The sequence below is a fragment of the Athene noctua genome, chromosome 19 (assembly GCF_965140245.1).
Source record: "Athene noctua chromosome 19, bAthNoc1.hap1.1, whole genome shotgun sequence".
Lineage (NCBI taxonomy): Eukaryota > Metazoa > Chordata > Aves > Strigiformes > Strigidae > Athene > Athene noctua.
The window spans coordinates 6,202,807-6,219,194 of record NC_134055.1 but is presented as its reverse complement, the minus strand read 5'-3'; the positions used below and the strand labels follow the sequence as shown (position 1 = coordinate 6,219,194).

At 50.0% G+C, this 16,388-nt stretch overlaps 1 protein-coding gene across 1 annotated transcript; it reads right to left on the bottom strand.

Moving 5' to 3' along the window:
- Positions 1-5,122: 5,122 nt before the first annotated feature.
- On the bottom strand, positions 5,123-9,499 carry TLCD2 (TLC domain containing 2). Its single transcript, XM_074922647.1, has 4 exons — positions 9,318-9,499; positions 8,751-8,833; positions 7,790-7,872; positions 5,123-6,251 (listed from the first exon to the last, which is right to left on the bottom strand). The coding sequence occupies exons 1-4, from the start codon at positions 9,497-9,499 to the stop codon at positions 5,874-5,876; spliced, it is 726 nt and encodes a 241-aa protein (XP_074778748.1). The 3' UTR covers positions 5,123-5,873.
- Between the last annotated feature and the right edge of the window lie 6,889 nt (positions 9,500-16,388).

The following is a 16,388-nucleotide window of genomic DNA, read 5'->3' as shown; positions in this document are numbered from 1 at the left end:
GTGGGCAGGACGCGCAGCCGGGAGGGCTGACCAATCAGCTTTCGGGCAGTCTCGGAGACAGCAGGCGCAGCCCATCAGAATGCGGAGGCGGGGAAAGAGGCGGGACCAAGGACGGAAGAGGAGAGGCAGTTGTGCCCGGAATAACTTCCGGTGAGGGGCTGGCTCTCTCCGGTCCCGCCCTTCCCTGCTTTCGATTGGCTGAGAGGCAACGTTGACAGCTCGGCGCCGGCTCTGATTGGCAGCGTGTGGCGCAGATCAGCCCTCGCTACCTGTAGGGGGCGCCGTGGGGCAGCCACTCGTAGGCCCGCAGGTCCCGGCCCCACAGTCACACGTTTAACCGCAGGATTTACAGCTCGAAGCCTCACTAGCGATTTCTGTATGTCATAACGCTGAAAGCTGCAGACTTAATTTTCAAACAGCAGTTTTTGGATATATGAGCAAAGTCTCGGGCCATCCTGGCACTACACTAAACCCTTAAATTTTCTCCGGTTTACATGGAGCTGCTCTCCCCCAGCTGTGTGGATTTTTTTCTCTTCGCCCGGATGCTGCTGGTGCTTCCTCTCCTGCTGTTGTTCCGACTCTCGTCAGCTGCATTAGAATTATAGCAGATGGCATCAAAGCTTCAAATTCCTCCAATGCAGTCACCAGCGAGACACACCTGAGGAAATAAAGAGATGTCTGGGGGAGTTGTAGCAAGTGTTTTAAAAGAAAGAAAAAGCATCACAGCACTGCAAAGGACTTGTTGTCTTACTCTATACCCTCGTTCCTGTTTTTTTACACCTTGGTTCCTATTGCAGCTGAAAATGCGCAGCCACTTTCTGCAGCATCCCTTTCTCTCCAGAGATATGACCTATGACAAGAATATCTGTCCCAGGGACTTTTTGGACCACCTGGGAGTTCTGCCAAATGGGCCAGAATTCTTCCAGTTGCTTGCAGCCAGATTCCAGCTTGAAAAGTCTGGATCAGCAGACAACCAGTCTCAGAAAGATTTCAAGCCACTTAACATTTCCTTCGGAGTCATACAGGGAAGAGGATCTTAACAGATAAAAACCAGATTGGTATTCCTCTGTCAGGACAAGGGAATAGAACTTTTAAATGAGGTGTTAAGCAGAGAGATTCACTCTTGCTTCACATTTAATATAAACATACAAGCTACCTTCAAAGTATGGACCTGGGAATTAAAATACATAGAGTACTAAAATTGGGAATTCAATAGTTGGAGTAATTTTATGGCCCACTAGAATCTACCTCACAAGCCAATTCCACTGAACACCTCCCCATCCCATGGCAGATTTTTTCTCCCTGTATCACCTTTCTCCTTGATAACAATCACACAGTTCCACAGGTTCCAGCAACACTTTCTCTCCAATTCTCAAACTCACGTAAACATCTAGTCTGCTGTTCCCAACTCCAGATAGTTTAACAGAAGACATTACCTCTCCTTACAAACCTTAACTTGCTTCTAGCCTTAATTCAGCTTGACTACAATGCTAAACTACAAGTTTTGGGTACCAGGATGTGCAGAATTTCTTCAAAATGAAGAAATGTTAGGAAAAGCAAGTGTTTCAAGATGTAGGTAGGGAAAAACCTCAAGCTTCTCTTAGTGCATTTCCACATGCCACACTGTCTTAATTGAGTACATTTATTGGGATAGAAACAAACAAACAAAAAAATGAAAATACATTAAGGTAACATCTATCCTGAGACAATTCTGGTTCTAAAGTTGTATACAATTGAACAGCATGCTGTTTGACTCTGATTTTTCAAATTCCTACGCCACACAGTGAAGACCACAAAGGACTGAAAATTATATGACACAGGCAACCTTAACAAAATTAACAGCACGTTCTGTGGGGGATTAATAATATCTCCTTCAATTTACCATTCCATTTCTAATCCTCATTATTACTGGCATTAAGGTAATGGAATTAACTTGTTCCAGGTACTGTATAAAACCAAAAAGGTAGTCTCTGATCTAATGAACTTGCAGTATAAATTAATAGAAGAGAGCGAAATATGAAAGATACACACAAGGTGGGGGTCAGGTTATGTGAAGAATTATTTTAGGTTATTTTAGAAGTACAAGTCTTATTCAGAAGTAGAGTTGAGATTTCTATCTAAGGACCAAAGCAAAGCACTGTGGACAGCATAGAGAAGTCACTTCCATTTTAACAATACTGGTAATTGTTGATGGTGAAAATTCTGTGGAGTATACAGAGGTCATGCAGACTTTTTCACATGAAATATTAATATATATCGTTTGTAAAACACACCAAGGAAACTGCTTTGTAGCTTTGTCAAACAAAAAAACCCTGTAACACTCCATTTCTGTTGCGACAATTGTTTTCACAATTATTTCCGTAACTGGTATAATTTTTCTTTACATAATCTCACCTTTCATAATGTTCTGTCGCTGCAGCTGGGCTGTTTTTATGCTTCAAGCAAGAACAGTTTACTATGGATATTAAAACTGGCTCCAAACCAAATTTTAGTCTAAAAATACTGATATGCCACAGCATACTCTTATTACTGCTATGGAAAAGAATTTGTTTGTGTAATAAGACACATGCTTTCCTTCAAAGATTACACTGTATTCTATACTGTCTTTCTTTTTTTTTCTTTTTCTGAAGTCTGGAGGTCGCTGTACTTTAAGAGAGTGCATGTTTCCAGCTACATAGAGGGCTCCATCACAAAATATTTTCACTAACTCACACAGTGTAACAGTATCATATTTATTCTATGTGAAGCAGCAAAGTACTGGGATTTGCAGTCTAAAGATGGAGAAGCAGGAACAGTAACTGTGACACATCTGCTGCAAGAAGTCTGCAGGTGACTTCGCTGAGGAGTGGGTCACACCAGAAAAATTGCATGGCTTTCCCAATTGCACAGGAAATCTGCCACAGCGCTGGCAACTGAGTATTTGTCTTCTAAGTTTCTTTACTCTTGATTGTTTTATTACTACTGTGATGGAGATAAAAAAGAAATAGCAATAGATAAATGTTGGATTCCTTCTGCTCTTAGTCAGAGATGTCCCAACTTTTCTATCAGCTATAGCAGGTGTGTGAGGAACTCAGTAACACAGATGATCATTTGTCTCAGGCTGGCGTGTTTGTTCACTGCTTAGCATATCACACTTAGCACAGCTAAGGCTCCTACACATTACCAGAGTTTGTAGCAATACTTAGTAAGAGCTCAGAGGTCAAAATGCTTGTGGGAGAAGGTATAGTACCGAGTCCAGGTTAGATACTGCGCAGGATTTCAGAAGGGCCTTTCTCATGCTGGGCGCTGAGAAGGCATTTTGCACAGGTAATCAATCCCATGCTGACGTTCATTGGTTGTATTCGCAGCATTGTCCCACACTTATAACTCAAAACCCTCAGCACAACAGCTTAAAAAGAAATAGCCTTGCTCCGAAGGAATTTTACTTTGATGTAAGAGGAAGTAGTCCTACCTGTCCATTAAAATCAGCCCCATCTGCAGATTTGAGGAAGTCTTTGTAAACGTGATTGGCTCTACTGATCACCACGGCAATGGCATCCTGGTGCTGAGGGGATGAAACAGCCAGCGAGGGCAAAGCAGTCAGTGGGATGTGGTCTTCACTGCTGCTGAGACAGCTCTGTCGTAGCTGCAGGGTTTTAGGTTAGAGAAGGACATGCTGTCACCAGAGAAATGCAAGAGGCAGCACGCAGCCTTCGAGAATGAACAGGTACTTACTGACAGAAATGGGCTGGGCTACTGCAGTTCACAATGAGAGAATACAGGAAGGATCATTTTCTCACAGGCTTCAACTGCTTAAAAACCCAAGGAGTTATTGCTTTAGGTGAATGAGATCATGCTAGAAGGCATTTCTGTAGTTAAACATACTTGGTGCAATTTTTTTCACATACAAGTAGACATAATTTAGAACAGCAAAGAGATTATTCCATTTCAGGTTGTGTTGTTTTGTTGTTTTTTGTTTTTTGTTTTTTTTTTTTCCCCATATAACAACTTACTACATCAAAGAACAGGACCCAATCATCACAATGGAATATTGTTTCCTAGAACACGAGTGTGACAGATGTATTGTTCAAAAGCATTTAAAAACATTTTTCCCAGTATCTCATCCTTTCAAAAAGATAGAACAAAGCTGCACACATTCTGAAATCATACATAAATGTTTGCATAGTGGCATTTTGCAAAAAGGAGGTGACTTGACTGAAAACACAAGCTTAAATTTTATAGGATGTCAGCTTTATTTTAGCTTGGATGTGTACCCTGCAAGTCTATCAGTAAATCTGCCAATCACATCTTGATTTTCAAGTGGGGAAAAGAATTCACAGAGCACCAAACATGCAAGGCACATTGGTGTGTTCTCTTACAGTAAGTTGACTGTCCTTTAGAGATTAAAGGAAAGTAAGAAGTATTTCAGATAATTCAGTATGTCCAAAGTTCATCCAAAGCTGCAGGCAGACAACTTCAACACTATTCTGCATCCACTTTCTTTAGGAACTTGGTGGGTTCTCACAATATTTAAAAGCAACCTGCCTGAAATGGAATTAGTCTGTGTCTTTGCTAAAAACTGCATCCTTGACTATTACCAGGGTAGTGGAAGAAGAACAGAAGACTTGAGATGCTGAAGTATGGAAGCTGGTCTGTGTTCATGTCCTGAGCCTCACGGGACATTTCCACGCTTTTCTCCTGCTGTAGCACTCCGGTTATTTGGTATTTTTCATCCAAAGTAGTGTAACAGTTTCTATGTCCTGGAGCTCAGCTGGTCTGCCAAGCTATGTTAGTTTACCAATTAACACAGCTTCATTTTGCCAGCTGATTTGATCATCCAAATGCACAGCAGACGTACAATTATGAATACTAATTCTCAAAAATGAATAGTGAACCTTAAAAACCTACATTAAAAGGCCTCATTTACTATAACAATTGGCAGATAACACCTCAGAAAGGGAAAGAGAGAAACACAGGAGGAAAAAAAATTACGAAGTGAATGTTTGAAATGGAAAAAAATACCTGCATGTGTTTTCATAATAAAATGCAAGCAATATTCACAAGAGAACTATACAAAACAGTTAATGGAAAAATAAATAGCTGGTCTTTTTTTTTTTTTTGCCTTAGCTAAAGGAATATAGATCAAACTGAAATTGAGCAATTACTGTCTAGACAATCAGTTAATGGGCTTAGAAATGAGGGTTTGGGGTTTTTAATTCCAGTTTATTGTAAAGGTTGAAGCCACAGAGACCTTCATTGTTACTGTAGACACAACACAGAGGGAAGAAAGATCCAGACCGCTGAAAGAGTATGGAAAAGTCAAAGTTGTTTATCACAAGGGATGTGCTAATATTAGTGCTTAAGCTGAGACAAACAGGTAAAATATCAGCACTGGAGCTGAGAGGAACACAAGTCTTGTTACGTTGATGCATTGGCAGGACACTGCAGGAGGTCATTCCAGAGCACCACCTTGGAACCATCACGCCTGCACAAAAGCTGGAGATGGAGAGGGAAATCACGAGGAAGCAGCTGGAACTGTGGTGTTTGGATGTCCAGAAGAGCAGTGGGGAAAGAGTGTTCTTCTGCTCCCTCCTCATGTCAGCGGTGCCTCGGGGAGCTGCGAGAGCTGTTGAGGCTTCTCTGAGCAGCTCCCAGTCATCTGACCACGTCATCCAAAGGGGCAGGGGGAGCAGAGCCCCAGGGCCTGGTCCGTGAGCACCTTCTCTGCTGCACAGGGCCCGGGATCTGCAGCCGCAGGAAAGGCCCAGATGCTCTGTTAGTGTGGACCCTCCATGCAAGGTACTGGAACAGCCACGTTCACTCTCCACCACGCTTTGCTGTCCTCCTCCGTGGGCTCAGGGCTGCTCACCCCCCTGACCCTGCGGGGAAGGGGGCTACTCCTCCTTCTCCCGCTGCGCATCCCGGCTGGATTTGAAGAAGTCACTACGCAGCAGGCGGTAGAAGAGGATGAGGTTCATGGGCGTCATGATTGCCATGCCCACTGTGCCTACAGCATACGTTGCTGGGGGCACATTCTCCCGATTGAGGAAAAGCCAGCGAGCCATCCAGGCCAGCGTGGCGATGCGAAACACCACGTAGGTGCTCAGGTTGACAATGCTGTTGAGGCGGTAGCAGGTGGTGTGCATCAGGTCAGCCATGAGCAGGATCTGCCGCAGGTGGAGGAAGATGGAGTTAATCTCCACCAGTAAAGCCACGAGGGCAAACCCGACATATTGATGGAGCAGCACTGCAATGCCAAAGCAGACAATCACCTGGGAAGGAGAAAGAAGAGAGGCTGAGCCTGGGAGCTGGTTGCTCTCAGCTGCTGCAAGCCAGAGCCCTCCATGCTTGGGCACAGCATGGAGCAAAGGTGGAAATGGTTATGCCCGTGCCAAACTGCTGGTCATCACCCCACACATACCTCTGCAGCATTGCAGCCTCAGGCATGAGATAAAGCCTCCCCACTGCTGCAGGAAACCTGAGCTGGGTTTTTTTTCCCAGTGGGAGGAAAGAGAAACACTTCTATAAACTCCATGTTGGCAGAGGAGACAGAGCAGCTAGACCTAACCCTGCTTTTGTGACCTGGGGAATGCAGCTGGTTGTGGCCCAGCAGGTTTTTCTGCACACAGTGAAGGGGGCAGGAGGGGGGCGATGTGTAGCTGAGGGCTGTGGTTGCTGCTGGCTCAGGGATTCTCCCCAGAACAGGCATGCTGCAGGGATTAAGCGACTTTGGTGCATCAGAGAGCCCCTCGGGACACCCCGAGCCTGGGTTGGAGCACCCTGGGGCTGTGGGATGCTGTAGCACAGGACAGGGCTGATGGGGGCAGAGCAGGTGTGAGTCTGCCCTGCACTCTCCCTGCTGTGTGGGGGGACAGGCTCTGCCTGCCCACGCTTTAGCACACTCCGTCCTTCAGCTTATACCATTAATGCTGTTCTCTGTATTGGCTCTTTAATGAGATTATCTGCTCCCTGCTTGTTAAGTCACTGTCTTGGCCTATATTAGCTCTCTTGTGGAGATGACCTTTTGACTGGCAAGCCACAGCCAGCAGAGCCGCGGGGCTCACTGTGTCTGTGAGACAGCAGGTCTGACCATTGCCTCCCCCGTCTCATCCCAGGTAGGTCCCAGTGCTGTCCCTGTCCCCACCCCCAGGCCCTGCAGACCCCTGTGCCTCCCCTGTACCCCGCAGTGTCTCTGCTGCCCAGCTCCAGGCGGTGCCACCCCCCTGTCCTGCAGCATCAGCAACGCTCCCGCATCCAGACATTGGAGGCAATCAAAGAGAAACCTGCGCTGGGCACAGCCAGCATCTGGCACAGGTGTGGGGCTCCTGCACCACGGCTGCTCCAGCCACACCAGCCCCGTGGCCATGGCTCTGACCTGAATGAGAGGAGAGCACCCCAGGGAGCGGGAGGTGGAAGGAGGTGACGTGCAGCCCTTCCTGGGAGATGCTCAAGTGGCCGAGAGCCAGCAGGAGCTGAACTGCTCTCCTGTGCCAATGGGGACAGCTGGGTCACTGCCCATCCATGCCACTGCTACTGCTAAGCACCCCCAGCCCTCTTCCTCCCTACTCTGTGCACATGTTTTTTTCCTACCCCATCTTTGGGTGCCTTTCTGCAGGCCCTTAAAGAGGAGCTGGACCAAGAGGAGTTCCAGGCCCTGCCATCTGGGCTCCTCTCTCCAGGCAGAAAGCAATTCTGTAACAGGCAGCAAACACCCACACCAGCAACAGCAGGAGCCCTGCTCCTGTCCCCCAGCCTCCCTGGCGGTACGAGTGCCAGGGTCTGTCCCGCGGAGAGCGGCTGGTGGACTCACCACGGAGTGATGGAAGAGCAGCTCCCAGGACTGGTGAAGTTTCTGATGGCACAACATGTCCACAAAGTCTTCAAGGAAATAACCTGGGATCAGAGAGAAGATGAGCAAAGAAGGGGGCTGGGAAGGTCTGTGCCAAGGGACCCCCCTGCCCCAGCAGCTCTGCACCTGACTGGTGCCTGGGCAGCCCCTCCGGGGGAGTGATGGCCACAGCTCAGCCCAAACCCTCTGTGGGTGGTGGGTTATGCAGAGAGCAGGATCGCACACGGCAGGAGAAGGAAATTGGTGTGTTTTGGCTCCCTCCTGCAATCACTCTGTCGGACGTGCTCCTAGGGAGAGGCACTAACTGATCACTTGGATCTGTTCCCGGAGAAGGGTGAGAGCAAAGGCAGCACATCGACCCTCACCCTTGTTGCTGTCCCTGAATCGGATCCCGTTCAGCCTGGAGCCTTTAACAGCTGCAGGATTCGCTGCCATCAAACCAACCCCACGATGACATTTTAGATACTCAAACCTTCTCGCTGAGCTGTAGCCATGCCAGGAAGGTGGTTACCACTGACCGCAGGGCTGGTGACAGATCTGCAAGAGGGTGACAAGGTGTGGAGTGGGGGGAAAGCTTCACACAGCCAGAGGATTCAAAGCTCCTGGCCTCCACAGTGGTAGGTTTATCTCAAGGCTTTGAGGGGGACCTGCATCAACCCCATAGCATGGGCACTTCTGGGGTGCCCCAAGCCCTGGCTGCCCCATGAGGACGGTAGCGGGGAGCCTGGTGCCCAGCACCTCCTGGCTGTGGGTGCCATGGGACAGAAAGGAGTCACTGTCCTTTGCCAAGAATAGAGTGATTGTCTGGGGTGCCGGAGATGTCGCTGCACACGTGGCTCGAGGGGCCGGTGTCAGGCACCGATGAGCCCCTGGAGACCCCCTGGGGGACAGAACAGGGGGCAGCCCACTCCCCCCCCCTCACCTACAGATACGGCGACCAGGCTGTGTGCCCCAGGTGGGTGCGTGCTCACCAGGTCCTCAGACAGCCCAGGCTGGAGGCAGAACCTGCAGGGAGAGGGGTTGTGATGGCTGAGCAGTGCCTCTGGTCCCCTAATTCCCTTCCCGTACCCTTGGTGCCCACCTGGTGCTGCTGAGCCCCCCCAGACCCCTCCCATCCCTCTGGTCCCACCATGGCCACCCCATCCTCCTATTTCCCCCGGAGTCTCCCTACCCCCTGCTGCCTTACAGCCTCCCTGTCCCTTTGTCCCCCTGTGCCCCTCGATCCCTCTTCCATCCCCCAGTGCCCCCCCAGTTTCCAGGTCCACACCCTTCTCAGTGCTCCTCAAGGTCTCCCAACACCCCCATTCCGCACTGGGCGGACTCAGTCTCCCTCAGTGCCCCCCTGACTGCAGGTTCCCTTCGGGGTCCCCCAACACCCCCATTCCTTTATAGTCCCACCAGTCTCCCCCCCCAGCAGTCCGGTATCCCCGTCTCCTTTCCCCCAGCCCTAGATGCCCTCCGGGGCTCCGCGGTGCCCGGGGCCACTCACCCGGCCAGCGCCCCGCCGCCGCTGAGCACGCTGTGTGCCAGCGATGTCCAGATGTTGCGCCACTTCCAGCGGTTGCGCCAGGCCGAGGGCGGCGGCGGCACCAGTCGCTCCAGTCCCCGGTTTAGCAGGCGAAAGGCGGTGAAAGAACCGGCCACCAACAGCAACTCCCGGCTGAAAGCCATGGGCATCCACTGGCCCCCGGGGCGGGGGAACAGCGAGCATCGTCCGGCAGGGAAGGGCCAGGGCGGCTGCGGGGGCCGCCCCGCTGCTGGCACTGGCCCTTCCCGCATGCCCCCACGCAGAGATGCAGACACCCAGGGGCAGTGCTTCCCCTCGGAGCGTGTGACTCAGGGAGAGGGGGGGAATGGGAAATGGGCACCCCGGGTCTGCATTACACAGCAGAAACAATGGTCAGCCCAAAAGCCAGCTGCAAGCGTGCCACGGAGCGCAGGCCTGGGTGTCCCGTTGCTGTGCTGGAGCTGGGGACACCTTCCTCCCTCCCCTGAGGTTCCTCCTCCACCTCGGTGGCACCGGGTGGCCAAACACCTCACCCATGAGGTGCTGCGGTCGGTGGTCCTGTCCCCCAGAGCATCCCCGGCACATGATGCCAGTGAGGGTCTTGCACTGTTGCACTGTGCCAAGGAGCTGCCCCCACCCTGGGTAAGGACCCACGCAGACACACGCTGCTGGCTCGGATTGCACGTCGAGCAAACAAAAAGGTCCAGTTACCCTGCCAAAAAAAAATTCTTTGCTCACAGAATGGTTGTCTTCCATCCCCTGTCTGGTCCCGAGAGGAGCTCCCCGATGTCTGGGATACCCCAGCTCTGCTGCTGGGGGTTTGTGGGAATTCAGGATCCCGTACCCACGATTTCTTTAGTCCCATCCTACAACTACGCTGCTTTTCCAGCTTCATCTAATTTTATCTCTCCCCTGTTGCTTTTTGATGTCTCCACCAGAAACGTAGCTGCTGCTCAGACCTTGCTTCTCTTCTGCAGATGGGATGCGTCGCTGTGTACACAGTGATTAATGTCAAACTCTGCCTTTCCTTTGAGGTATTAATTTTGGATGAAATATTCTACTTTCTCTTTGCTGAAACAGAAACGTGTGGAGCCTGAGCTCTCAGTTGTTGCCCTGGCTGGAGTGATGGACACTAAAACATCAACAAGCAATATGCTGATGGAAGGGACACTGAGGAGGAGAGCAATTAAGTCAGATCTGAAGGAAAGGAGTGAGATAGTCCCAACAGATAGAGAAGCATCTGTTCGTGCTGCAGAAATTTGCTTAAAAGCTGGACAAGACAATGTAATTTCATAGCGGTTAAGTGGTAGGGAGACACTGCCTGAAATAATTGGCAGACCTGACTGCTCGAGGGATTTTAAATAATCTCATGTATTAGGACTTGAAGGATCACATAGGCTAATCTGCTACTGAGAAGGCCAAATGCAGACATTTCTGTTTAGCATAAGATATGCTGAGGAAAGGGAGAGATGCCTCGGAGACATGCCGGGCTGCTCAGAGCACTGAGGACAAAAATCATTTAATTGCAGTATAAAATTGCAGAGAGATGATTCCCAATGAGGACTCTGCAGTGTTTTAGCCTCAGAAATCTCAGCTGCTCCTTTCCACGGTGACAACCCTGCCCTTCACCTGCCTGCAGGTGAAGTCCCAGACCATGAAACATCTGCAAGCCTGACCCTATTTGTTCCAGGGACTCCTTCATTTGTGGTGTTATTCTTCTAAAGATGAACATTTGGCCAGGCTTGGGTCAGGGACAGGAATAGTTAAAATATTTCTGGACACTGGAGAGCTGTTACCTACCACTTCCACGTCAGAGGAATTAAAGCTGTGATTAACTGAGCCTCCGGTTCAGGGGTTTTGATCCCACTGCTCGAGCACTAGCAACAGCTACATACATACTACTTTTTGGATACTTTCAGAGCAGATTTTACTTAATTTTACCAGGATTTGTCATCAAGCAGTGGCTTCTTACAAGCTCTTTTTTCCAGCCTTTTCTCCTTTCCTCTGCAGCGATGGGGTTGGTTTCAGAGCTGGAGACTTCTACGCCCAGTTACAAACAGGTCCCTTGACACCAGATCGGGCCAAATACTCATGTCCCCCAGGCTGGGAGGCCAGGCTTGTCCCAGAAGCAGCCACACAGAAGAGCGGGGACAGGAGCTCTCGGGGAACAGCTGCCACAAGAGGTCCCTGCACGCTCGCTGGAGAGAGCAGCCCGAGCTGATGGGACTCTTCGTTCACACCTTATTTGGAGATATTGCCTTTTTCACCCAAATTTCGAGAAGTTTTCCAACAGGCCCCAAACGGCCTCATTTTTCTGCAGGGAGGCAGCTCAGCCTGGTGACGGGTCGCTGCCGGTGCCTGCTCCCAGCAGGCCAGGGGACTCCTTCTAGATGTCAGCAAGGACATCACTAGGCCCACCCCGTAACGCCGTGGGGACCACAGCTGGTCCCACAGCGGGGGCTTTACAGCAGCAGCCCGGGTGTAAACTGAGGGCAGAGCAGTTTTGTCAATAGCCGGACAGTGGCTGTGTTCTCCCTCTCACAGGCTGGGGTTCCTCTGTAGCACATCTGCGAGAGATAACCCATTTTCCACAACAAAGAGCTGGCAGTTTGTTGACATCCACGTGAATTCTGACAGATAAATTATGTCTTCCCCTAGATGCTCCCCACTACTCCTGGACGGGGGTTTGGGTGTCCTTTCACAGCTCCTCCATCCCTTACACAAGGAGGAGGCCACTCTGCTCCCAAGCACCACCCAGGGCTCACTGTAGCCAACAGACGTGGAAGCTTCTGACATGGCAAAGTCCTTCTAGCAAAAATCATGCTCCTGTTTTTGGAAAGCCTTGCTCTCTTAATCTGCCTCTCTCCAGCCAGGGAGGCATGAAGCCCATCTGCTCATCCAATGCCAGACTTGGCTCACACCTAAAATCATTTGAGGACTCCAAGTTCTCAAACAAATCAGCTTGGCTTCCAAACTTTAATTAGCTGTCGTCTTCATCTCTCTCTAAAGTGTGTCACCACTCTATCTGCGAGGCCCTAGGAAGTAAGATGATATAGGAGTGTTTTACTCTATATATCCACATTTTCATTCAGAAAGTCTGTAACTCCACACTAATTAAAGGATCTACTGTGCAAAATGCATGCCATGTGTGGCAGAGCATGCCCAGGCATTGCAGAGGCAGCTGTGAAGAGAGCTGAAATCAGTGCAAACTTGAGTGTCCACCCCTTCCAGCCAGAAATAGCTTCCTGATGTGGAAGCTGGATATTCTCCAGGTGGAACCGGGGATATATTTGCCATAGCCACAGGAGAAAGGCACATCAGTCTGCGAGGGCGGTGAGCAGAAGGGTTTCTGCTGGCATGGGCAGCGCAGAGCATTTTTACTACTTTTTTTTCCCAGCCCTTAGCTCCATTTAACACACACACAGGTCCAGGATTTAACGAAAGAAATGCCAAAGTGTGCGTCACTTAACCACTGACCTCAGGACTTGATCTTGTCCGGCAGAGGAGATCATCTGGCTTTGCACTGCAGCCCCGCCATTCACCCTGCTCCAGCCAGCAAGCTCGGCCTCCTGCGGGAGACTCTTCCCTTCCCTCCCGCCGTGTTCTGACCAGCCCTGCTGTGCTGCCCAGGTTGGCTGTCCTTCCTGAGATCATTCCTTGAAGAATGCCATGTCTCCTGGGAGCTTCCCAGCACCGGGATGCTCTGGGGCCAGCTGCCAGCACAGCACGCTGCCTTCTGCATGCAGGAATGCCCCCCTTACCGAGAGCCAGAGCCACCCAGGCAGAGCTTTGCCCACATGATAAACAACTCCATGGCAGGTTGCTCTGGATGCTCTTGATTTTGGCTTTCTTCCTTTTTCCCAGGATTGGAAGTCTTTTTTTTTTTTTTTCCTCAGGATTTGGCACAAGGCATCTGTAGGAGAAACCTGTGACAACAGTACAATGTCCCTGAGGATGCAGTGGGCTCAGACGTCTCTCAAGGGCTCCTCAGCTGCTGTGATTTGGTTGTACAAAGGATGTGCTCTCCTCACTCCAATTGCACAGGTATGACATGGGATAAAAAAAAATTCCACTGACAGACACATTGACTGGCAAAACCCCTTCAAGCACAGCAGCATGGGCAGTTCCTTATATTTCTCCTCCCCTTTCAGTAGCTGACATGCCCCAAATTTCTCTACTTCCTGAATTAATCTGCTGCCATTAGCAAAGTTTCACGTTCTTTCTTTCCCTATGGGGAGCAGTGAAGCATGGGGCCAAGTGTCTGCCCAGCCCGTATCCCATCTCTCACCATCGCCAGACACGAATCCTTACGACGAAGCACGTATAATTATTCTTACCCTATAAGCAAATTCATTCCCACTAAATATTTCCTTTTCTATGTCTTCTTCCCTTGGGATAACCATTTTTCCTCTGTTAAGTTCACCATTCCCAAGCTTAAGTAGATGGGTATCTATGTGCTTTCTGGTTACATCACGATGTATTTATGACCGCATGGTTTTGCAATTCAGACAGGTTCAGAATGAGCCTGCAAGGTGGAAGCATGTCTCAGCCCCTACACCCCCTCCGTGCAGCATCACATGTTGCTGAGCCCACTTGATTCCTCCTGCGTTAAATATAAGTGCAGGAGCTTCCTAACTGCGTCTCCTGCTGCTGCCGGCTCTGCAACTTGGAACAGGTTAGGTTCCCTCCTGAATTCTCTCGTTATTAATATCACAAACCAAGCTGTTCTGAGAGCGGTGTCCCATTAATCATGTTAGCTCTGCTGCAGTTTTCACCTCGCTTCCTCTTCCTGCGCCTGAACAGTCTTCAATAACATTCGACTCTGTGGGTAATGCTCAGTTAAAATCAGCAGGTCTGCTAAGGCAGGGAAGGTCCCTGCCCTGAGCAAGATGGGGACAAGCAAAGGTGGGACAAGTGTGCCTCCACACAGCCACGGCTGCCTTACAGCATGAAAAAATGTGCTACACCAGCTGATGGGAGTAGAGACTTGAAGGGAGGAGAGCTACCCCCCCTCAAATCTTCATCACTAAACTTGAATTTTCCAGAGTGCTGACAACTGGAGAGACCCAGCAAAAATGAAGATATCTAATAAAATACGAGGTCAGCTCAGCAGCTCCTGTGAGTCAGCACCAATGCGGGCAGCAGGTCTGGTTTCCGATGCCTTCCTGGGTTCTGTTTGTGTTTGAAGGCACCGCTTCCTTTTGTTCTCTTCCTTCCTATGTTTAATTCTGCTGTGTGTTACAAGCAAAGGTCTTACTCTGAGTAACTACCTCTGGGTTACCTAACCAAGGGCCAAAAGATGCTTACAGAGCATCTTCTGAAAAATCTGCCTCCGACGCCATCCCATTGCCCGAATCCCTCGAGGGCACGTTGTGTGTTTCTAGGTGCTGGCTCTCAGAGACGCAGTAATGCAGCATCCCTGCAGCTAACCCAAACCATCCCTCTTACATCCAATACCCTTTTCAACTTTCTATCCTTTGCCATCATCTTTGCCCCTGTCAGAGATGGGTGTTTTGTTTTGCCTTTATCCCTTTGCATTTTACAAAAGCCCTTTCCCGGCTGCTCGGCTGCATCCATCGGCATCCAGCAGCTGAATCAGCGGCTCAGCTCTGCAGTGTGAGTGCCACCACACAGGACTGAGCTCCATCTGGCTTGTCCCAAAGCCTCCCACAGCTGCACTCCCTTGTACCTGCTGCTTTGCTAGTGCGCTGCAGCTTTCATCCGTGAGCAAACATTTCTTCAGCGATTCCTGCTGAGTCAGAGAACGCCTCTGTGAGGGCTCCTGCTTCTCCACGTGGGAACGCGCTTCTGGGGAATAATTACAGAGAGTTTAAACAGAGATGTTTGCAGCCAAATTGCTTCACATTCAGGCTCCTGGCCAGGAAGGCTGAACCCAAAAGCTGCTCATTGGCGCTGTGAGAAAATACCTCACACCTGCGCCCATCATGGGCGTGCATCTCCCGTGGGCTAAGATCACTCCTTACACGGCAGCACCCCGGCACCGGGCGCTGACAGACGGTGTGCTCACGGCTTGGTGGGTCCAGCGAAGAGACCTGCTTCAAAAACTAGCCAGTTTGCACTTACCGAGCATCCCTGTGCATGCCCTCTTCTCCAGGCCATGCCCACCAAAGGATTTTTGTGTGTCGCCCCTGGCTGGATTTGGGAATGTGCTGCGTGGCAGAAAGCCAGTCCCTGTGAAGCTGCAGTTCTGCAAGGTAGATAATGGAAGCACTCTGCTAGTAACTTTTCCCCCTGAATTCTGAGGCATATTTTAAGGTTGTGAAACATATTGACTCTGAAATAGAGATAAGAACTGGAGTAGACACAAACAGCGTAGGCGTTACACCCGGTTTTTTTGCAACTCCCACTCTGTTGTAAAAATAGTACAGCAAGGAGCACGCTGCTCTGTGCCATCCTTCAGGGACCAGACGACGATGGGACCACGTGTCTGGACATCAGCAGACTGAACCAGAAGCAGAGCTGGGACATAAGGCATGGGCAGAGGTGCTGAACCCTTCCTGTTCCTTAAAATCGATGGAGGTCTTACCAAAAGATCAAATTAAATCATTTTAAATGTTATTGAAATAGATAAAAAGTAGTAATATCATTCCGAAGTGCTGCAAAAATACATTGCACTGAGCTAGGGTGCTTTCCGTCGAGAAAAGGGACAATGGGAAGCTGCAGCAGGGTGTCCCTGCATCCACTCAGTTTCTGTTCACATTGACACAACGCACCTGGTCTTTAGACCACACCTGCGCCGTAATTCCTAACTGCCCTTAATTCTTTTGCAATTCCAAACCAGAGCAAAATACACTTAATTAGGTGCAGACCAGTTGCAGAAATCAGATAAGACTCGCTGGCAGGCAGCTGCTTCCAGGAGATGTGTCTCCTGACGGATGGGGACGTTGTGCAACTCGGGGAGAGCATCACCCAGACGTGGGCTGGCGGCGGGGAGAGCGCCTGCGATAAGACGTGAGGGTGTCACCTCAGCAGAGGAGAAACTCGCGGACGGCGACGGTGGTGGCTTTCCAACCCAGGAGATAGTCACCGGAG